Source organism: Triturus cristatus, chromosome 3_1, assembly GCF_964204655.1.
Source record: "Triturus cristatus chromosome 3_1, aTriCri1.1, whole genome shotgun sequence".
NCBI classification, from domain to species: domain Eukaryota; kingdom Metazoa; phylum Chordata; class Amphibia; order Caudata; family Salamandridae; genus Triturus; species Triturus cristatus.
This window is the reverse complement of record NC_140583.1, coordinates 879,906,078-879,929,692: the sequence shown is the minus strand read 5'-3', so window position 1 is coordinate 879,929,692 and position 23,615 is coordinate 879,906,078. Positions and strand designations below refer to the sequence as shown.

The 23,615-nt window shown below is 44.7% G+C and overlaps 1 protein-coding gene across 1 annotated transcript in view; it reads right to left on the bottom strand.

The window, feature by feature from the left end:
• Nucleotides 1-23,615, bottom strand: part of STK39 (serine/threonine kinase 39) — a 1,405,344-nt gene that overhangs the window by 698,538 nt on the left and 683,191 nt on the right. The window contains exons 9-10 of the mRNA XM_085645380.1: nucleotides 17,014-17,062; nucleotides 16,842-16,907 (exon numbers count right to left, since the gene is read on the bottom strand). Of these exons, the coding sequence (XP_085501506.1) occupies nucleotides 16,842-16,907; nucleotides 17,014-17,062 (115 nt within the window). The remainder of the gene's footprint in view (nucleotides 1-16,841; nucleotides 16,908-17,013; nucleotides 17,063-23,615) is intronic.

The following is a 23,615-nucleotide window of genomic DNA, read 5'->3' as shown; positions in this document are numbered from 1 at the left end:
GAGGTGTGTAAAGAAGCAAGAAAAGTGCATAAAGAGCCAAGTGAGGTGAAGAAAGAGGCAAGAAAGGTGAAGAAAGAGCAAGTGAGGTACAAAAAGAGGGAACAGGGGTGCAGAAAGATGCAAGAGAAGTACAGAAGAGGGAATGGGGTGCAGAAAGATACAAGAGAGGTGCAGAAAGAGAAAAAAGAGGTGCAAAAATAGGCAAGAGGGGTGCAGAAAGAAACAAGTGAGGTGAAGAAAGAGGCAACAGAGGTGCGGAAAGACGCAAGAGAGGTGTAAAAACAATCAAGAGAAATGTAGAAAGAAGCAAGAGAATTGCTGAAAGAAGCAGCAGAGGTGTGGAAAGAAGCAAGAGAAGTGCACAAAGAGGCAAGTGAGGTGCAGAAAGAGGCAATAGAGGTGCAGAAAATGTCACGAGAACAGCAGAAAGAGGCAAGAGTGATGCAAAAAGGAAAGAAGGGTAGAGAAAGGAGCAAGAAAGGTGCAGAAAGAAGCATGAAAAGTGCAGAAAGAAGAAAGAGAGGTGCAGAAAGAGAGAAGACGAGTGCAGAAAGAGACAACAGGGGTGCAGAAAGAGACAGCAGGGGTGCAGAAAGAAGCAAGAGAGGTGCAGAAATAGGCAATAGTAGTGCAGAAAGAGGCAGGTGAGGTGCAGAAGGAGGCAAGAGAACTGCATAAAGAGGTAAGAGAGTTGCAGAAAGAGGCAAAAGGGGTACAGAAGGAGGGAACAGGTGTGCAGACAGAGGCAAGAGAGGTGCAGAAAGAGGCAAGAGAGGAGCAGAAAGAGGGAAGAGGGGTACAGAAAGAGGCAAGAGGTGCAGAAAGAGAAAAGAGGGGTGCAGAAAGAGGCAACAGATCTGCAGAACATACTGCCCTAGTCTACACTCTGCTCTCTCACTACCCATCTTCAGGCCCCCCCCGTTCGTGTGCTCCAAGCCCTCCGTACACACTGTGGCAAATGATTTAACTAGTTTAAGCACATTTACATTGAGCCCAGCCACCACCCACACTGCCATTGTTGACTATGCTAGCACCTATCCATTGTCCTGCTGTGTGTTCACCCTCACTGTACCGACAAAGTGCCCCTCAATGACCAACTAGTGACCAACTAAAGCTTTGCCCCCTTACTTCCAAGCCGCTTCAAAACTACTGCCCTGCTCCACGCTCACCCATCACAACCTTGTTTAATACTCTGACCCCTCACTGCCATGTTCAAGACTATGCCCCTCACTGCCCTGCTGCACACTCTCCCCTTACAACTGAACTCCACACTCACAACCTCACTACTGCCCCTCTTGAGTCTAAGCCCTCCTTGCTCCCCTGGTACAGGCTCTGCCTCTGACTGACCTGCCCCATACTCAGCCCAGTCACTGCCCTGTGCCATTCTCAGCCCCCCCCCCACTTTCCTGCTCTTCAGTCTGAGCATTCCTTGCTCCTGGTCCAGCCTCAGAGCCCTCACTGCCTTCTCACAGTCCGGTTCCATACTCAGCCCCTCACACCTCAGCTCAGCTCCACACTTAACTCTTCACTGCCCTGCTTCAATATGAGCCTTCCTCATCCTCTGGTCCAGTCTCAGCTCCTCCTGCCCTGCTCCGGTCTCAGCACTCGCACTGCCCCTCTCTATACTCAGCCCCCTCACATCCATGCACCACACTCAGCTCCATCAATGCCCGGCTCCAAATTCACCCTCACACTGTGATTCCATGTTGTGGAACACCTTCAACCAATCCTGGGTTTACGGCCAACTGTGCATTGCATTCTGGGATTTGTAGTCTTACTTTTAACAGGGTAAGCACTGGCTCAAAAATCCCAGTGTGGACATTGACGTTGGCCTAAAGAGTCACGACTCACTACAGGATGACGATATCGGGCATAACACTAGGATAGTGGTTAGTTCTTTTTATTTACGGAGTTTTATATAGCACGATCTTGACCTGAAAGTATCGGGTATTAGAGCGCTTTACACGAGCACAAGTTGCGTTACATCATGAGGACATATTCATTTTAATTAGGCACGAACAGCCTATTATTATGACAACAGTGGGCGTGGGGGGTATCCGGTGGGACTTTCCCACTAAAACTTCAGTGATGGAGCAATGAGACCAGAACTACCTGAAAATAAAGTTTCCCTTCCAGAAAGGTTAGCGTGCACAGCAGTGAGTTGAAGCCCTGCTTCCCATACAAGTAACAGTCACCCTATGAACTCACTCCCTTCCACATCTGCACATCCGAGAGGCGTGCCGCAAACAGAACAATGTGTGCACAGCAGAAGCCACGCCATGTACTGTATTGTGTACACAACAGCGTGTATTTGCAACCAGAGCTACGCTAATGCGACTGCTCCTGTCTTCCAGCACAATAAAACCCAGTACTGCTTAAAGGAGCCGCAAGCTATGTTCTTATGCATAGCGCTTCCTATCACAGACGTGCTGTTTTGTGTGTAAATAAATAGCAGGTGTTACTGAGACCGAGCACAATGGTGCTCAGTTTAGGCACCTCAGAAGGATGAAAGGCAGAGCCGGCTCTGCCCAGCGCTGAGCCTATGAACTGTAAGCTACATACAGATCCGGTATGTATCAGCAAGCGCTTCACTCGCTGTGCGGTTTTATTTCCCGGTCGAGAAAGTCTCCTTCCGAATATCAGAACCCGAATGAAGAGGGATGGGGTGCCTAGAAGACACCAAAGAGTTTCCAGCAGCACCCTATTGTTACCTTGTTCCAGTCAGGAAAAAGAAATACGGCATCATGGCCTGTGTGTGGTGGCTTTTGGGCTGAGTTCTGAAGGCTGTGCCCTCACTGCTATCATTTCCTCATGGCAAAGCACATATCAGGGTTAGTCGCATACCCCTCAAGAAAGGCCTGACACGGCTCCTCAGCGTCAGCATTGGATGCCGCAATGACCGGTTCCTGCTAGGGCGGAGCGCTATGCTTAGATAGCAATAAACAAAACCGATCTTCAGAGTCCACTCGTGCAATTTAAGCGAGGGGGGGAGGTCCATTCTGGGTCTATGGAAAAATGCATTATTAGCAGCATGCAGCTTACAAGTATAGCCCCTTATGTTTTGATAATCAAATTTCCGCCGGGCGCCTAATACTCTGCTACGATATACTCATCTGCTCCCTAGGGGTTTCCAAGGGTGTCCTTTTGTCAGCGCGTCTCTCCAAATCTCAAGCTAGAGGAGCAGCCGCATCCTCCAGCTGAGCACGGCATGTCGCAGGGGTCCCAGTCAGCTGCGATGACTGCAGGGCACAGGAGCCACGGCAGCACAAACACACAGCTGTGTAAACAGCTGCCGCCGCCCCCTGTTCCGCAGGCTCCAAACAGCGGGGTACAGCTGAGCACTCCCGGGGCCGACCCAGTCCAAAACAAGAGACCGCATATGATCTCGGACCTAGGGCTCCTCACACCAACAGCGTTTATCACCCCAGGCACACTCCGATGTCCCGACTGCGTTTTTTCAGCAGTCCGCGCCTCTGCCACTCCGTGCCTGCGTCTACAGGCAGAACTTAGCACACGTTGTAAACGATCGCCGCAGCCATCCCCCTTTTCTGCTTTCAGTACATGCATCTTCAAGTAGAAGCACTCCATAAATAATATCTTCATTACTTTGCAAACTAACCCAAACTGCTGCTGTTGGTGGCAGTTGCATTGATTTTTACTCGATGCAAGGCACAAAATGGCTACCAACACTTCCTGGTTTGAAGTGTTGGCAGCCAATTAGAGCCAGGCTCATGCTCAGGGGTTAGGCTCCTCCCAGATATCGAAAGTTTTCTTTTTGTTTTTATTTCTCATGAACTACTGAACGGATTTACACCATTTAAAACAAGCATTTGCAATGCAAATTGGTCTTGCTTTTGCTTGAGTTTGAGCTATTGGCATTGTAAATTGCAATGTCTTTTGCTGAGTTTGTGGCATGCTGGCTTTGGTCGGATTTTGTGGGAGGCACATGTAGTGGCATTGCAGTTCTGGAAGACACCCTCTGACAACTTGGAAAGAACTTGTATAGGAAGCAGAAGAAATAAATAATCTGTGAAAGAAATACTGCATTATAAGCCGGTGGACAGGTGTGTTCTTGGGTAGAGAGAGGTTGAAATGACAAACAAGGAGGGGTTGCATAATGGGCATGGTTATATTAGCGGAGGAGTTCTGGAATGTGGGAGCAGGTGAGTGGATTGTAATAATTAGTGGTCAGGGTGTACCAGTGGGTCAGGAGGTTATTTGAAAGGGGAGGGGCAAGATGTGCGGTCAGTGGATATAGGTGAGAAGGGACTAGTAGGTAGTACATGGAAGGTTTATTAGTTTTGGAATGCAAAGGGATCTTAGGATTTTAAGATATAGAGGAAGGGTGTGAAGATGGACAGTCAAGGAGTTAGGCATCTCTCCAGTATACTGAAACCCTTGTTGTTGTTGATTCCTGCCATCATGCTCTTCTGCTGGGCCAGGAAAACAGCAGCAGGGGTCTCCTTGGGGACCCGGTTCCCCACTTTACCGAGCCAGAACATTTGAAGCTCCTCCATGGTGAGGAGGGCTGGCTCTGGTGCCTAGGGTGGGGAGAGGAGCCAAATAGATAGGTTACCCCGGACGGAGAGCAGAGGAAACACCAGACTTCTCATTCGGGTTTAGCCGTTAACATAGAAAATGGACTTGCGAAAAATTTTGCACAATGTGAACTCAATGTACTTTCATTAGAGGCAGAGAACCTGGAATTCTTGACTGATGTTCTTGTAAGAAATGATGTTTCCAGATGGGAGAGCTTGTGACTGTTTTAGTGTGGCAATGGGCAAACAGTTGTCAAGCTCTGCATGACTTGTCTGTTCTTCTGCTCCCTATCTTCCCTCGCATTGTCTTTGAGCCTTCTCGCTTACTTTCAATTCACTCTGCTACTCGGCTCCACACTCCATGTTGCCTAAAAAGCAAAGAGCACACTGTGCAGATGTTTCAGTCTGCGCAGCTCGCTCAAAGCTTTGTGGCATTTGAAGTCAAGGCAGAGCCAGAGAATGTATTGTGTCAGTGCCCTTTTAGCTAGACAGCAGCCTGCATGCAAAAACGAACCACTAAAAAAATAAGTATTTAGCCATGCAGCAGATTATCCTGGGTGCTGCAATATGGAAGCTTCAACACGAATAGGAACACCAATAAAACTTTGCATGCTTTGAACACACTACAGATCAAGCAGGAACAACACTAGATCTTCTACTGGTAAAAAGAACTACTGAATGGCGTATCTCTGTGCAAAATAGCAACATCTCGCTGTTAGCCAACTATTATCAGAAAGGTCCCTTTAATTGCGATGGGCACAGTGTCAAGATTCACTTGCCCAATTTAAATGAGGAGCTTTGCCGTCCAACCTGGATCTGAGGTCACTACCGAAGGACACACATGCTAAAAGCAGATGGAGAGTCTCCTGGTGAATTACCATGTGAACGTGTTAACATCATCACTAATATTAATTTGATGACATCCATGAATACGGAATGGTACCAGAAGTGTGCCTACCTTGTTAAATAAATTGTTGCATTCTATTAAGGACGACTGCAAGGAATGTATAAATGAATATTTATTAATACATCTATTTTTTAATGTAGGCACTTGCATCACATCAAACATGAGCTGTTTTGAAGTGGCAAATTAGTGGATAGGCAAGAATGCGTGATTTGTATATGACAATGTATATTATATGTGTGTGCAAGTAACAGTCTGTCTATATTCTTTCACCGAAAAATAAGACCCACTCATAATAGGAAGGGGACAGCTATTTCTGTGGAGTAATATTAGTTTGCATCGTCTAGGATAATTAACAAATAAGTGAGCTATGTGCATCCCAGGAGTCTGAAGGAGCCTGGTCTTTCCATAGGTAATCAGGACCAACCACGTCACCTAGTTTCTATGGGTTTGCGCCTGTGCCTGGGGACGAGACCCAGCAATAATCGGGTGAACCTGGTTCCAGGGCTTTAAGTGGGCTCAGCACCGGCAGTTCTAAAAAGCAGGTGCTAAAGCCGGTCCCTATCGGGCTCTCATTTTTGCCATCACCCTCGGAGAAAAAAAATCTTAACTCTGCAGCAGTACCACGCTTCACTGCCTGTGATGTAACTCCAAAGAGACTCGCTATAGTTCTTTCACAATCTCATCATTGCAGAACTGAGCATTTTCAATATTCTATACAACGAAGCCGTAGTTGTTGCTTACTTATCCTATGCAATTAACAACCACTGGCAAAGCCTAAAGTCCTGGCTTGCTGCAGGTGTAATGTTACTTATGTGATATATCTGGATGCAATGACAGAAGCAGCAAAAAATACCGGTCGTGCTGCACACTATGCGAGGCACAGATTTTAAGCCGAAGTCTTTTTAAGCCACGCCTTTAATTACATGGACCACATTTTCCACTAGATGTTGAGGCGCTTCCTTTGCCTCAACAGTAGTCAAAAATGCACAGGTGGCTTGAGCACGATTACTAGATGATAGCATATCACCATTAACACAGTGCTCTAGTGCGAAACTGCTCTTCTCCTGTTTTTTCAGGTCCACATGGTCAATAAAGGCGAACCACTACAAGAATACTGAATATTCATGATTATATCATCTAAAACCCCAGGACTGGAGGGCCGAGTCCACGGTGACATAGACTAGAGTTATGTGGTAACATTATGCTACAGCAAATGTTTGAAGTTATCAATTCGCAAATGTGAATCAAAGCAGACTGCAGTAGTGCAATTAGCTTGATAACCCCTGCCACAACAGCTACATTTAGGGATAGCTCCCTAGTTAATCCATTGAGTTTATAAGGAAGTCGAACGTATGAACATTGCAGGGTTACTACTCCAGAACATCGCAAGCTTATTGTGTATCCAAACCTAATATAAAGTTTTCTATCGCAGATTGTCACGACAGCTAAAGGTCCCTCACAGTTTGGACAGTCCAGAAGACGAAATGCGTGTTGCAAGAATTATGTAAATGACAGGGCTGCGCCTGCCTGCTGTGTTGCCTTTTCACTGACCTCGTCTCTGTCTTTGTAGGATCGATGTCCACAGCTGAGTCTCATGTCCCAGGACTCCTGTGATTGCCGCCATGCTCTCCTCCTGCACGGGTCACCAACTGAAGTAATCTGGGTGTTCTAGAAGAGGCTCAACGTGGAGCATGAAAGAGAGATGAGCAAGGCGGCCATATTGGAATGTAGTAGGTCTGATTTACCGATTTGACAAACAAACAGGTCACCAAGTTTTTTTTTGCGTAAAGTATGCACAGGAAAGTACTTTTTTAATACCATGTGTGGAGTCTTAGTAATTCAATTTTTGAGTCACAGATCTCACCAAGTTTTTTTTTTTTGTAAAGTATGCACAGGAAAGTCCTTTTTAATACCATTTGTGGAGTCTTACTAATTACATTTTTGAGTCACAGATTATAGTTTACACCACGTCAGCAGCACGCAAGACAAAGAAGGAGTGCAAATTCACCCATGAATAACACAACAAACAAGCAATTAAAATGAATACTGCTCTCGGAGGGAGAGGTTATGGTTCAGCGGTGAGAGCTGCCGACTCGAGAGCTGGGGACCAGTGTTCGAGCCTTGGTGTCGGCTCAACTTACGCAATTATTAGCAAATACTTTAAATTGCAAATAAACGTATGCAATTATTAGCAAAAACTTTAAATTAACAAGAAAAAAAAAATATACGTGCACGCTTGCCTCGAAGTACAGGAAACACACAAAGTCTGTCAATATCAGCGCTTGCCTCGAAGTAAAATAAATCCCGGGAAACACACTCGGGCTGAAACATTTCAACTCTGTCAAAAAGCAAGACACATTAAAAAAAGAGATCTCCCCAAAACAACAGACCAACAAAAAGTGGACTAATACAAGTAAAGGGGCCAATAGCCATAGGCGTGCACAACAGGAAAAAAGGAGGGACTTGGAACTCTATTAGCCAATAGTAAGTAGTATATTTTGAAAGACACACTCAAAAACAAATAGGAAAATGAAGGCGGAGACTCCCTCACTAAAGCATATACTGCATGTCTCAACGAGACAGCGCATGCGCTGCCTAGGCGAGACCTATAAAGGGCTCTTTCTGAACCAAGACCTACATTTTTGCTAAATTTGGTGTAATTCCGTTCAGCAATTCGGGCTGAAGCTTTGTCTAAAGTTTCCTATGGAAATTAACATGGGTAAAACGCATTTTGGGACCCGTTTTTTTCTCGGCCCTTGCTTGACTATTCACCCCGAAACTTTCAAGACAGGAGCTGACCAGAGCGGGTCACTAGTAATTTCCCAAAGATTCGTTAACCGGCGCCAAAGTTATTGGGAAAAGAAAAAAGTATTTTCCTATAGAAACTAGGTCCTAACTATAACTACCTACTGGCGACCGCCAGTGGGTAATATATATATATATATCTTCACCCAAATTGCCCAAGCAATAGAGACGCACTCCTTAAGCTGTTAAGTACAAAGCCTTTTATTTCCAAAGGAACAGGGTTACAGCTCTGCTTTAATGTCCATTTGCCTAACGCGTTTCAGAGCGTTCACGCTCTTTTTTCACAGGTGGTTTCAAAGCACTTGCATTCTTCAGGCTCCCACAGTTCCCTGTGTGCTTCATTCAAATTTAAAGGCCTCTAGTGTGCCATTCTTAATAGATTCTGTTCTGATGCACGCCGGAACTTGTAGTGTAGTTCCATGCCTATTTTTAAACCTCTAATGGTTGTGTGCATTTAAAATGATTTCGTGGACTAATAACAGCCCTCCAGTGGGCCTCAGAGCTGTAATCTTGTTCCACTGTTTCTGGAGCCAGCTGTGCCGTACTTAAAGTCCTGATCAGTTCAGGTCTGATGATCCCTTTCGGTGTCAAAGTGCGGTGCGAACTCTCATGGCTGGACCTGCCGTGTATATATCTTCACCCAAATTACCCAAGCAATAGAGAAGCACTCCTCCAGCTGGTAAGTACAAAGCCTTTTATTTCCAGAGGAACAGGGTTATAGCTCCGCTTTAGTCAGAGCAACCGTTCAGTTGCATTCATCAGATAAAGCCCACACAATGCCTAGTATAACTCCCTAGATAACACGCCTGAAAAACCTGGCCACCTGGACCATCTCAGAATGTGACCTACCGTAGGTATTTATGGCCCCTTCTATCAGAGTGAGATCAAGCAACTAAACACTCATTTATGACCCACTGTACCAGTATTTCCAGCACAAAGAGGGACGAGCTTCATTTTATTACCCACACTATACAGTATAAAGCAAGGAATTTACCTAATGCAAATGGAATTCCAAGGCACAACTGTAAGAGGTGTGGCTGCTATTCCTGGTCATTATTGTTTAATTAAATTTAAACTGTTTTTGATTGCCAGGCCTCACTGTTCTCCTTTTTGATAATCAGAACCAGCTTCAACATATGCCACAAGGGGAAATGTAACAAATTAATTTGAGCAAATATGTACCTCAACCCACTATAAGTGGTCACCCATTATAAGTTTAACTATTAGTAAAAGATGTTTATAGAAACACTGCATAGCCTGAGCTAATTGTAATGCCATTTACCATGGATTAGTTCCTGGTATAATAATTTTATTTCATGAATGAAGTGTGCTGCAGGCAAGACAAGACCTGGAACATTACAAAAAAATCAATACTGGCTCAAAGGAGAGATCAACTTGCCGCGCCTGTAGTCAACCCATTGTACAATTGGGGGGTTTTGATTTATGAAAGATGCCTCTCAGAAATCCCAATTTCTTTCATCACGTTTTATCTCACAGGAGTGTAGAATCAGACTACACTTTAGATTCATTTGAACTCTTCCCATTAATGCATGGAATTCAAATAACGAAGCAACAAAGTGATCCAACTGCAGAATCTAGGAAGACAGGTTATATCCAGTGAGAAAGGTTTGATCTCACACAGCAGAAGCACCTTTGAGATGTCTTTGACATTTATGTTTTTTCATCAAAGTTTTCGTTAAGGGATACTCCCAGCTATTATATAATAAAAAGTATTGGGTACAAATTAAATTTGTAAAACCTAAAGGAATCTGGTCCGTCGTGGAAATCTGAGGCTGCCAAAAATGGAGAGATTTGCTGTGCTTCACCCAATTGTGCAATGCCTGAAAAATTGCATCGCTGCATTGCGCGAAGGGCAAAATATATTATAGATTTAGCAAGAGTTGCCCAACAAATGACATCATCAGCAGCTGACTGTTCTATTCGATGCTCAGCCTTGCACTATGGAGGAAAGGCACACCAGCAGTGTCTAGCATGGGATTTGCACAAGATGTACACCCTCAATTGCAAAATTCTTAAATGTAACCACCACGAATAGGTTATAAGTGTTAGATGTGTGCTTTACTGTAGATCAGACATGTTACTTGCTGGTATATCAGGCGATACACAACTTAATCCCTTGACTGTTATCAGTCCACTTGATGTTAGCATTTAGTGCAAAGCCAGGTCACGTTAATTTAGTAGATCTGGCATGGAGCTAAAAACCATGGCTTTTGCACTGTTCAGCTCCAGACACACCAGGAGGTTAGTGAAAGCCATGTTGGTGCTGCACGACTGCCCACTCTCAGAAAAAAACAACCTTTGTGCATGAAAGTAAATCCGTCGCTGCTGTTTGCACTATTTGCATCACATGTGGGTGACACTAACATACAGCTTTAGCAAGTGTGGGTCTGTGTGTCTACAAGTTGAAATTGTTCAAGGTCAGACTAGTTCATATACTTTTTATGCATACATTCATTCACCTTAGACTTTGGGCCCGATTCCGATCCCGTCTGGAAAGTCCTCCGTAGGGCTCGGATCTGGAGGACTTTCCGGACAAAACATGCTACGGGCGTCCGAGTGAGCGAGTACAACGCGTCCTTAAGCATACAGACTCGATTTACTCGGACTTCCATTGAAGTCTATGGGAGCCTGCGTACAGACGCCTACACAGGCTCCCACTGCAGAAAATGGGTGGGTGGGGATAAGCGTACACCCTGTGGCGGGCACCCCATGGTTCCCGCCACACGGTGCATGCTCGTGTCGGGGGGGCCCATAGGCACCCTCTAGTGACCAATTTGGAGGGCCCGGGTGTAGGGGGGCCTTCTAAGGCCCCCCGAAGTACGCTTCCCAGAGCTTTTTTGAGTCGGAGGCTCCCACTCGATCTGGCTGATCAACTCATGCATGGTACTTGGTCATTTGGAAATAGAACCCATTGCGCTGCTTGAGTCGACCATGTTGTAGTCATCCGGAGGGCTTGGCTGACAGGTATGAGTCACTCAGATCGCGAGGCGATATTCACATCGTACTTGCTCACAGGTACAGCAGTACGAGTCGTTCGGAAACCGGGGCTACGAATCGAACTCGCTCGCTACGGATCCCGTTCGGAGCCCTTCCAAGCTATATCGGAATCGGGTCCATAGTGTTAGAGGTTGGGTCTCTAGTTGCCAGAAGTTTTTACCCTGTTCAAGTTGGGGCCACAATCCTAGTCAGGGTAAGTCAGATACTCAACCTAAATTAACCTGTGCTCACCATCTGGTAGGCTGTCACAGAGCAGTCAGGCTTCACTTCAGAGGCAATGCGTAAAGCATTTGTGCAACACTTAAATTACAGCTACACAGTAAAAAACACCACAAAAAAGCTTCCACACCAACTTAGACAGAGGATATTTATCTGAGTAATACAAGACCAGAATGACATGACAAAAATCCAAACAGAAGTTGGGATATGAATTTTTAAAGATTACATTAAAAAACAGTGCTTAGAAGTCAATAGCGCTAAAAGGTTACTTGAGGTCGCACTAGGCCGGAGTGAATGCAAAGTTCAGGCTGCCTACAGGACCCATGCAGGATCCGGTGAAAATGTTCCATGGCGCTCTTCTAATGAGCAGCCTAGTGCGCATGTTCGGGCTGCTCACAAAATGTTTTAAGCCCTAAACAGAAATTGCGCACTACTACTGCTCAAGCTAATCCTGGCGCTGCTGGAGCAGCGTCTGGATTGGCTGAGACCGAGACGCAGGCACCTGTCTGAAGAGAGCCTCGAGAGCTGAGGCAGCAGGAAAACGAAAATGCGGGACCTGGGGGAAGGTACGTTTAAAAAAAAAAATGTAAACCCCTCCCGCCTCCCTCCCTACCCCATCACGCGCAATCCCCCCACGCAATCCCCCCACCCACCCGTCATGCCGACCGCAACTGCATGTTAAGCGTGCTAATCCTGACCTAAGGGGGAAATACTCCGTCCTAGGCCTTTAAAATGCGTTACCAACTAGGTAGTGGGGCAGCATCAGTTTAAGAGAAGACATTCCTGGCTCGAGGAATCCTTGTCCCCTGCAGGATAAGTAGTGATAATCATCAGCAGAAACACTAGCAGACCTTTGAAGACGGACTGAACAAACACAGGAAAAGAGGCCCCTCATCTGGAGGGGGCAGAAAGGTGACAGTCAGGCGTTCTTAAAAAGGATTCTTTCTCGGGGACCTCTCAGGAACTTTGGAATTCACCTACGACATTTTTATTATGCAATTTTCCATCTCAATAAAGTGTATATTCGAGAGACCTTTTACCGCCGAGGATGCTCGTAATTAAAACAAATAAATGCAAATGAAATATTGCGCACCCCCTTGCACATGCTGCAGTATGAAATTAAAATTAGATACAGTTTGCTAAAGGGTGTTAAAGTGGTGCAGCGATAAGCCTCTTATTGAGCGCGATCTGTAAAATGTACAAGAAACGAAAGTGTGCCGAATGTGAATATTCACAGTGGAAAAAGGCAAGGCAGGCACTTAAACATGGAGTTTAGCAGATTTACATGAACTAATTCGTGGATTAAACTGCATGAGTGTTGCCAGGGACTTTTTGCACAGCGGCTGGGATCTCCAGAATATGATAATACATTTGTATTCTCTTGATCAGAGCCGGAATGGCACACAGGTGCTGGGTGGACTACCATGACCCTTCCATAAAAGCCACCATGGCCACATTCTCGTCATGCCCTCATGCTCTGAGCTGATTTGAAAGTTTTTTAAAGGGACTAATTATGGTTTCAAGACAAGTTCTTTATTTCGATGTGATGGCAGAAAGCTACAGCATCCTGTAGATTCACTCAGCTGTCATCTTCCGTCATCTGTCTAAGTTTTGATACATTTGCTCCTAATATTTGGTTGGGTCATTTGGTCTTTCCGTTCGTTTTAAACTCAAATGCTATGAGATCTGAATCTAGGATGCCTTGGGGGTTGGTAAAGATCTGTTACCATAACATAAGCTGAGGAAAGCAGCTTTTTTATGGGCCAGGGGACGCCATGAAAATGGCAGTTTGAGCAGGAAGAGCTCAGCATTAAAGCGCTAATTACACTTTTGAAGAACAACACTTTCAACTTGAGATGAAGAGAGATGCAGAGGTTGGCAGGGGCCTCAAGGTAATTCAATTAGGTATGCGAATCCTAATATAAAAAATATACAAATTAAAAAGGCTTGGCAGTGAATATGCAGATGCAGGCTGCGGTGCAGCCAAGTATGTTTTGAATGATGCTGTTTGGTGCGACATGTTTCTTCACTTACCTTGCCATCTGGCTGGCACACAGCATCAGGTATTTGAATAAAAACTCTATTTATGCAAAGTTACCCCTATGTTACGCATGTTTAGGAAACTGTCATACATGTACACAATAACTAAAGGAGGTGTTTATCTAGGAACTTTCGCCAAGTACTTCATTTCAATTCCCCTTATACGGTAGGTGCAGAGATGTGCACACACAATTACAGCAATGTTGTTTCCTCCCGTCACAAATGGGAATAGAGTACTACATTATAGACACTGACCCCAGTCTTCCAACACACTGAAGCACTCGGATGCCGATCAACCTCTCCTCCAAAACTTTTACGCCCCCCACTTTCAAATGTCAACAGCTGCCACTGACCACAGGTAAGGGTAGGACTCACAGATGGCCAGCAGCAGCACCAGCAGAGTTGCAAGAAGTCTTCTGTGGCCTCGAGACGTCTGTGAATAGGAAGCAAGCCAGCAAACCCTTGGAGAATCTTGGGTTCAAAGATGTAGAGAGCAGGTACAATTCTTCTGACTCCCGGGCAAGAAACAGCAGGCAGCAGGCCAACACAGTAGCACAGGTGGCAAAGTGGCGGTCCCTTGTACAGCAATCAGCAGGAAGCAGACCAACACAGCAATGCAATTAGCAAAGTGGCAGTCCCTCATACAGTGCAGCAGCTCTTCTCCCAGGCAGAATGTCCTTGGTTTCAGTAGAGTTCTGACTTGGTGGTGTCAGGGGTAAAGTACATATACTCAAATGTGCTTTTGAAGTGGGGAGACTGAAAGAGGCCTTTGAAGATCACAAGGTCACTGCCTTTCCTGCTCTGGATACAGACTCCCTACAAGAGGTTATGCAGCTCTTTGTGTGTGGCAGGCACAGCCCTATTCAGGTGCAAGCGTCAACTCCTCTCTTCCAATTTACATCAGGAAGACCTATCAACCTGGTGATGGACCATCAGGATGCAAACATCACACCCCAGCTCCCTTTGGGTGATTGCCTAGAGGGAATGCACAAAGCCTGGCTGCCACCCAGCTCAGATGTGTATTTAGAGACAGACAAAGGCACAGGATGGCTAAAGTAAGAAAATGCCAACTTTCTAAAAGTGTCATTTTCAGACTTACAATTTAAAATCCGACTTCACCATAGCTTGTGATTTTAAATTGTGAGTCCCGAGACATACAACTCCAAATCTCTAACTTTTCCCAAATGGAAATTACACTTAAAAGGTGTTTTAAGGTAATCCAAATGTTAACCAATGGGAGATAGAGGAATTGTAGTAGTGAAATACGAATGTAGAGGTTTTTCACTATCAGGACATGTAAAATTCAAAAGTATATGCCCTACCTTTTAAATACACTGCACCCTGCCCATAGAGCTGCCTAGGGCCTACATTCAGTGTGACTTGGACGTAATAAAAGGAAAGGTTTGGTCCTGGCAAGTAAGTTAACTTGCAGGGTCGAAATGGCAGTTTAAACTGCACACACAGGCTCTACAGTGGCTGGTCTAAGCCATGTTTAAAGGACTGCTGAAGTGGGTGGCACAATCGGTGCTGCAGGCCCACTAGTAGTATTTAATGTATAGGCCCTGGGCACATATAGCACACTTTTCTAGGTACTTGTAAGTAAATTAAATATGCCAGTTGTGGATAAGGCAATGTTACCATGTTTTAACTACAGAGCATGTGCACTTTAGCACTGGTAAAAGGTTTTGGGGTGACCCTGCAGAAAGGACAATTTCAGAAACAATGGTAGAAAAAGTCTGTGTCCAATATTCAACACACTTGACGCCCGATTCTTGCTAAGTACAAGTGCCCCGTGGACAAAAACAATTATATAAATCATATATTTCACTATCTAAATCCAATATATCCTAAGAATTAATCTACAGGAGAAAGTATATTATTATAAAAAGAATCTAATACAAAAGTAATCATAAAAATTGTATACAAAATCCGCAAACTTGTTATTGACCCCCCCTCCCTTTCAACCCTAACAGGCAATAAGTCAATCAAGCATATATTGAGTGCAGACAGAATAAACAAAAAACAAAAAAGGAAGAGATGTCCACATCGAGAGGGTAAACAAACAATAATAATTTCATCAGAGTGTTCAAAGGGGAAAAACCAGGGTAGATATACCTAAACACATTCAACCTCTAGGATGTTAAAATGGTTGACGTTTTATCTAATTTTAAGATTTATACAGGACCAGCATCAAGGCTATGTGAAGGGCAATGCATATTTTACTGACGGTTGCTCCAGTTGTCCTTCATTGAGCTGAGGGTTTCATAAATCGCCCCTTGATTCACGTATAAACAAAACACAGCATGGCCCACCGATTACAACACACTGCAAGGGCCTAACAGTCTATGAACTCTGATCACTTTTTAAACCAACAATGTGTTTCACGAATCAATCACCAGACATATGGTAATAAGTGAGGGTCCTTTACTCTACTTAGAAACACTAACTTATAGACATGGTTACGGGCCAACTGACAGCATTAGAAACACGCAGCTATAGCAATTAACCTAATAATTAATGTGAAGGGCAGGCAGTTCCCGGTGGGAGAATGTACACTTATAATGATAAGGGCTCAACCATAAGCACTGGGTATTAGGGCCATTTAATCCAATGGTGCACCTTTTGATGACTAAGATATGACCTTAACATGTGGACCTGTAAAGTGCAAGTCCACTAGGGCATCTTGTCACTGAATAACAGATATTTATTGTTACTCAACTCAATGGTACTCATTTTATCGACTTCAGATGAATGAAAGGCTGAGTGGACCCATGAGGTCAAACACAGATTCATATAGTGGATGCATTAGTCCACTAAGCCACCAGACCTGGCTAGTGCTAGGGCCAACACCATGTGAGAATGTGGCAGTTGAATGTAAATATTCATACTATAAGTTTTACAATCTTATAAAAATGTAAATGTAATGATTTGTTGATGGATTTTATTAACTCTTCAAACAAAATATAAAATGAAATGGTAATTCAACTGGCTAAATGAGTAACACATAGGGCGAGGCTACTTGGCATCCATGACAAGTGATCTGCATTGTGAATAAGGCAAGTTTGCCTTTGAATTATGCGTGTCTGGACACAGGATTTCCAACTACTTATAAGCAATACACTTTCTAAATGAATCATCTTTAGAGGAATATAATATTTTAAATGTGATTAAATTCAATTTACTTCTTATAACATTCAACAACTTGATGAAATGCAGTGAATGGGTTAATATTTTCACATTTTGGAAATTGAATGCGTTGAGTTTGTAAGTATCCTATCAATGTATGCACGTGTTGAAGGTGCAAAATGTCTTACCTTCTTCCCTCTCTGTTCCACATTTGGTGTTCTAGTTAGTAGCTTTTCAATTAAATATTCTCTGTTCTAGAAAACAAAGAAGAGGCTGGCCTGAATATAAAACATTAGAACAGAATGATTAGATTTCAAGCAAATCTCATATGTTTTCTTTCAGAGCTTTTAAGGGTTTTACCTTAGCTTTCTGGAAGAATTTGCATTTTAAAAGTTCTGCTGCCGCGGGCCTGAAATTTCAAAAATACATCGGATTAGAAACAACAATGCTGTTGATTGAGAGAAAGCGTGCAAGATACTCAAGTCATTACTAAAATAGCGCGTGGTGTGGCAGGCCTGATTATTATCTTGGAGGATAGGATACTCATATCCTGCCCGGTAGTTCCATAGGATATAACGGAATTGTAATTTTGTTTGTGACAGAGTAACCCTGTCTGCCAAGATCGTAATCAGGCCCTAAGACAATGTTATTATTAATGGCGGTAAATAAAGCTCTGTTCCTCCATAAACTACACAGCACCATCACGGCTCATACACATAGCTGCCAAGTTTTAAGATTATGTGTGTGACATTTCAATGGTTTCAATGAGTCTCTGAGTGACACTCTGAGGCCAAATGTGTGACATTTCGAGACACTTTCTCAACAAGCACTGAAGTCCATGTAAAAAGATATAAAACAGAAACAAAGTGCTTTTTACACAACGAAAAGCAATAAAAAGGCTTTGATACTGCTGCAAAACCTGTGAAATTAAAAGTCATTAACCTATTGCAAGTGATCACTCTATAGACATTTCCAGGAAGAGCCTGGCCTTCATGTGATGACTGGCACAAATGCTACCTGGTCCCTTCTGGGAGAACTTTTATTCTGAATTGACTGCTGTGTACAAGATAGACTCCTGGCAAGTACTAAGAAAGAGGAAAAACACAAGATACACCGCCCAGAACTACGGCTGCCACCTGGCCGGTATTGTCAAGTAAATACAGGACTTAACAAAGTGGGGATCAGAATTCAATATTGTTTATGCCTTGAAATTTAAACCTTCAGCAAAAAATACAACATGGAAATGCATGAAAAGTCTAATGTTTTCTAAAGAGTTTTAGAGCAAACCAACTTTGCAGACATGCTATATTAAAAACATTATTACAGAAGAATTGAACCAAACTATAATATTTAATGTTATAATAGGTACAAATGCCTATTATGTTTCTCTGATTTCCAGGCATGCCTCAGACAAGTGCCTGTGACTGGACTGTCCCGGCAGTCAGTGGTGCCTGCTGCACTCACTGTGCTCTGATGTCAGGGCCTCAGTATTATCAGTGTCAGTCCGTGAGGCACTGATGGTTGGATCATGCAGTAGTTCAGGTTCCAGACCTGGAAGCAGCATACCTGCAAAGAAGTGCGCTGCAGCACCGATCAGGAGACCCTGTCTTCATACCTATACATGGCTGCCAGAATGCGACCGTGATGACCATATATAAATCTCGGTCCGCAAAGCGACCCACTGTCTGTGTGGATAGCACAGCTGACAACCAGGTAGAGAAATACCTAAACTCCCTGAAAAGGGTCTCACTGCCAGCAACAGGAGCCGCACAAACCATGTGACCAGCCACCCCACTGATGACGTAAAACTGAGACCAATCTGAACACTGCACTGTCCTGCCCAGTTCTAGCACAGCGGGTCGGATGTCATGTGACAATGCAAAGCTGTGGGCTAGGCAAAGTAAACGAGCCGGGCCCAGGCTGAAATCACTCTGCATACATGACAACAACACAATCACCTCTCTTGTAACCTAGGCCTGCCTTATACCCTGGGTGCCTGTGGCACACACAGCAGAGATATTCAGAGTTGGGCTCTACTGAATAGCGGGACATTTTATACCCATGCATTGATGTCGGAATAGGCATTATAATGCATTAGTTAAAAGCATGATGTGTGACACTTGGCAGGGCTGCAAACAGAATATAGCTACTGTAAAGTTATGATCAGGACATAAGAGCGAGGAAAAGACACAAAGCCAATTCTGGATGTAGGTCCCCAAAAGCACATACATGCTTATATTTTAAAGTCAACGGCATTGCATGGCATCTCCTCAGTTACAAGCTAGGAAGCAAGATGTCGCAGCCAGAAAATGTACTTCAAGTTGTGTTTTGTTTTATGAACCAGAATCACACTTCCAGTTGAATCATCATTACTCCTTGTCTAGGTCCATCTTACCATAGTCCTTACAAAGTGAAGTGTATGTAGTCTAAGAGACGTGTTTTCCTGCTGCAATAAAGATACAATATTTTCTTCCTATTAACACTGCTCCTAAATATGGCTTCTTCTCTGTTTATACTCAGAGTATGCTGTTCCTATCCACACTCCAGGTAAACACAACTATTGCCCCTGAGTGAAACAATGATCTGTGGAAATGTTTATAATTTGGAGCAAAAGCCCAAACCCACCAACAAAGGGTGGCATGCTTCATCAGCGGGCAGCTCCTGGTTGAGCCATCGCTGCAATGCCCAATGGGCCCTAAGAAAGAGCTCTTTGCTGGAGTTCTTTTACTCACTTGACCAATGGTGACGTTTAAAATAGGTGAGAAGCTGATTGTGGAGGAGTAGACTGGTGAAAAAGTGATATTAAAATTACATAAGGTAACCCACTGAAATTATTTTCATTTTGGAGGTCCTTGTTAATGAATAAATACAGAGTGGAATATGTAGGGAAATAATGTTCCTTATTATTCTCTATGAGTGGTCAACATATTTCTGAAGTCTGAAGATCTAAGGCAATTCATTAGGACCCTAATAACCTATTCTACATATTATAGGACCCTAACTCAATTTGAGGAATACACCCACAGTTAAAAAAACACCAATTATGTGTTTAGAAATAAGTTCCACCTCTTGACATTTGCAGAGATAATCCATAACATAAAAGCAACCTAAAAAAATACAACATACACATAAGTGTGGAAGAGAAATATCTCATGCAAGTGAACAATACAGTCTTTTTTGTGTGAAAAAGGTTGACCAGTCAGCCAACATATATCTCCCACCATACAAATTGCACCATGGTGTTGCCAGAGCCATGGATGGACACCATACCAAATCCCCATGAAACCAACAGTAAAGCGCTAAATATTTGTGCAAAATATTGTGTAAAATACAGGATTTTTCTAACCTAAATCCCTCTCAAATTAGACACCTAGGACTCACGGGATCGTGAAAACCACTTACTGTTAGTTTCCGAACAGGACGATAATCGTATCAATAAATACATTACATTCCCAATGTGCATCGTGTCTGTACCTGAAAAGCCTGTCAATTACTTATGAACACATTCGTGGACAATGCCCACCTTTTACCATATCTCCACAATCCTAAACATGCTAGTGTACATGGCGTGTTGTATTAATACCCAGCAGTCAGTGTGGCATGTAGATGCATCATAGACATGCTTACTTAATCATGACCAGGCAAAAGAATGCCAAGTGGCTCGAGAACAATGGCTCAACCTCTGCACCATGTTGGGAGAAGTTAGCTTTGATTTAGCATAGAAATAGGTATAGGGCAGGGTCAGACTGCCCGTAGTGGGCACCGGGCGTTATCTGGGTGAGCCAGAAGGGTGGGGGCTGGTTTTCAAGCGATAGGGGCCAGTTTTGTTATTGGGGTCCGGTTTTGCAGATGATGAGGAGTGATGAGGAGTTTCTTGTATCGCGCGTACTTAGCCCAGTGGGCGTCAAGGCGCCTAGATTAAATACAGCAACTTAAGACCCTACTTAGTCCTATTTAATCATGAGTAGGCCTTCTTAAAGAAATACGTTTTTAGAGCCTTTTTGAAAGAGTCGATGGAAGGGAGAGTTTTTATCTCCATGGGGAGGGAGTTCCACAATTGCGGAGCGACGACGGAAAAGGCTCTGGCTCCCCATCTGACAAATTTGATGCGGGGGACAGCTAGTTGACAGAGTCCCGCAGAGCGCAGGTTTCTTGAGGGGACATAGCGCGAGAGAAGAGAGCCAATGGCACTGGCAGGACCATCCATCAATGCTCTGTGGGTGAGACAGAGGATTTTGAAGGCGATTCTGTGCTGTACCGGAAGCCAATGAAGCTCTTTCCTGGCTAAGGTGGCAGAGGAGGCTTTGGGGAGATTCAAAACAAAGCGTGCTGCAGAGTTCTGAAGAGTCTGCAAACGGTGGATCAGCCCTTTGTTGACTTCCATATAAAGGGAGTTGCAGTAATCCAGTCTCGAACCCACCAGGGCGACTGCAACCTGTTTACGCGCCTGGGGGGAAAGGTACCCACGGATTTTGTTGAGTACCCGGATCACACCACAGCAGGTAGCAACGGTCCTGTTGACTTGCAGGGACATAGAGAGTGAGGTGTCAAATATCACTCCCAGATTTCTGGCAGATAGGGAGGGGGTGGGGCAGATGCCAAGAGAAGAGGGCCACCACTCGCTCGACCACAGATTCTGGTTCTTCCCAAATATCAACACCTCGGTTTTTTCACCATTCAGCTTCAGGGAATTTATAGTCATCCAGTCTGCCACATACTGCATGCAAACCCTGAAGCTGGCGGCAGATGTACTAACCGAGGTGTGAGCAAGAGAGACCATAATCTGCGTGTCGTCTGCATAGGATACCACCTCCATCCCCTGAGATTTAATAAGTCTTGCAAGGGGGGCCACATAGATGTTAAAAAGGGTCGGACTTAAGGCCGACCCTTGTGGCACCCCACATTGCAGAGACTTGGCAGGGGAGAGGTGGTTCCCAAGCATCACTCTCTGTTCCCTTTCGGTCAGGAAGGAATTTAGGAGACTCAAGGCCGATCCAGTGACACCCGTCTCCCTTAGCCGAGATGACAAGATGGCGGGGGAGAGGGTGTCGAAAGCGGCCGTGAGGTCCAACAGAACTAGGACCGTGGTTTGGCCAGAGTCCACCTTGCGTCGGATGTTATCGACCACATAGGTAAGGGCGGACTCTGTGCTGTGGTGTTTTCTGAAACCGTGCTGAGTGTTATCCAGGTATTCAGAAGATTCGAGAAAGGCAGATAGATGGAAATTCAAATGCGACTCAAGCAACTTCGCGGGTGCAGGAAGAAGCGAAATGGGCCGAAAATTTTTCAGCATGGCCGGGTCCAAAGTCGGCTTCTTAAGTAGCGGTTTGACTATTGCCTTCTTCCAAATAGAAGGGAAAGAGCCTTGAGCGATGGCCTTATTTAAGACGTTAAGCAGAAGAGGAGAGAGGTGGATTCTACACTCTTTCAGTTTCTTAAGGGGTATCGGATCAAGGGGGGAGGCCGATTTAATTTTGTCAAGAAGTGAATTCAGAGATTCAAGGGATAGGGAGGGAAAGGTTGTGAGTAGGCGAGGAGGGTCCTTGCCTAGTGCATCAAGATTGGATATGAGAGGGGGAGTGTTATGGTCAAGAGCAAGACGGTGGGATTCGAGAGAGACGTGAATGTCATGTATTTTGTTGTGAAAGAAGTCTGAAATATCGTTACAGAGTTGTTGGGAGCTGACTACTGGATCGGGAAGTTGCAGGGAACATAAAGAGTCAGCGATTTTGAAGAGATCTCTTGAAGAAGAGAGAGAGCTGGTCAGATTTGAAAAATATTCCTGTTTCTTGATTATCACTTGGTATTTGTAGGCACGTAGTGCGGATTTATGAGCCTCTCTATCTTTTAAGTCCCAGGATTTCCTCCACTTCCTTTCACTACTCCTGCAGCCCTGTCTCATAAGTCTGAGCTGGTCAGAGAACCAGGGTGCAGTAGGTTTGAGGCGTGCTACATAGCACAGGGATGAGGGGGCGAGATTTTCAACTGCTTTGGAGATGGAGTCAGTCAGAGACTGGGCTGCCTCTGAAGCATCCGTGACATCTAGAAGTTCGGAAGTGGAGATCAGAGGGGCAATAGTGTCATCTGAGATATTCCTTAAGTTTCTCCTGAGAATAAAGGGAGTGGTATTGTGATTGGAGGAACAGGTGCCGGGGATGTCAAGATCAAATGGTACAGCAAAATGATCGGACCAGGCCACCTGTAGAGGAGCGCCAGTGGAAAGCCTGTCGTCGTTGGAGAATAAACCATCAAGAATATGTCCTGCCTTATGTGTAGGACTATTTACGTGCTGGATGAAGTCACACGCTTTGAGGGTTTCAACGAGAGAGATAGTGTCTTTAGAGTTGGTCTCATCTAAGTGAAAATTAAAATCACCCAAGATGGTAAAGGCTGTTTTTCCGATATATGGTTCAAGAATGGTCATAAGTTCAGAAGGAAAGCTGGCCCTGGTGCCAGGAGGTCTGTAAATAAGGATCCCAGAGAAAGAAATTGAGGGAGATGGGGTGATGCAAAAATAGAGTGCTTCCACACGAGATAGGGGTAGAGGTATAGGTTTGATCACACAGAGAGAGGGAGTTTTAACAAGAATGGCGATGCCACCCCCTCTGCATAGTTGTCTGTCCTGCCTGTGAAGGGCATAGCCGTCAGGTATAGCCATAAGTAAATCATGTCCGGAGGAGTCAGAGGCCCAGGTCTCCGTAATGAATACCCAGTCTGGTTGTCGACTGTCGACGAAGTCGTGAAATGCAACATTATGCTTGATCAGAGAGCGAGCATTTATTAGAAAGCCAGATTTCCGCAGTTGGACAGGCTGTATGCACGGGAGGGGTGCAGAGGGGGCGACATCCTTCGAGAATTTGAGGGAGGCCGAGCAAGCCCAGCACCTGTGGGAATGCAAGATCCCCTCAGGGGAGAAACGGTGGGAGCAAGGCAGGGACACGGGACGGAGGGCCAGGAGGTCG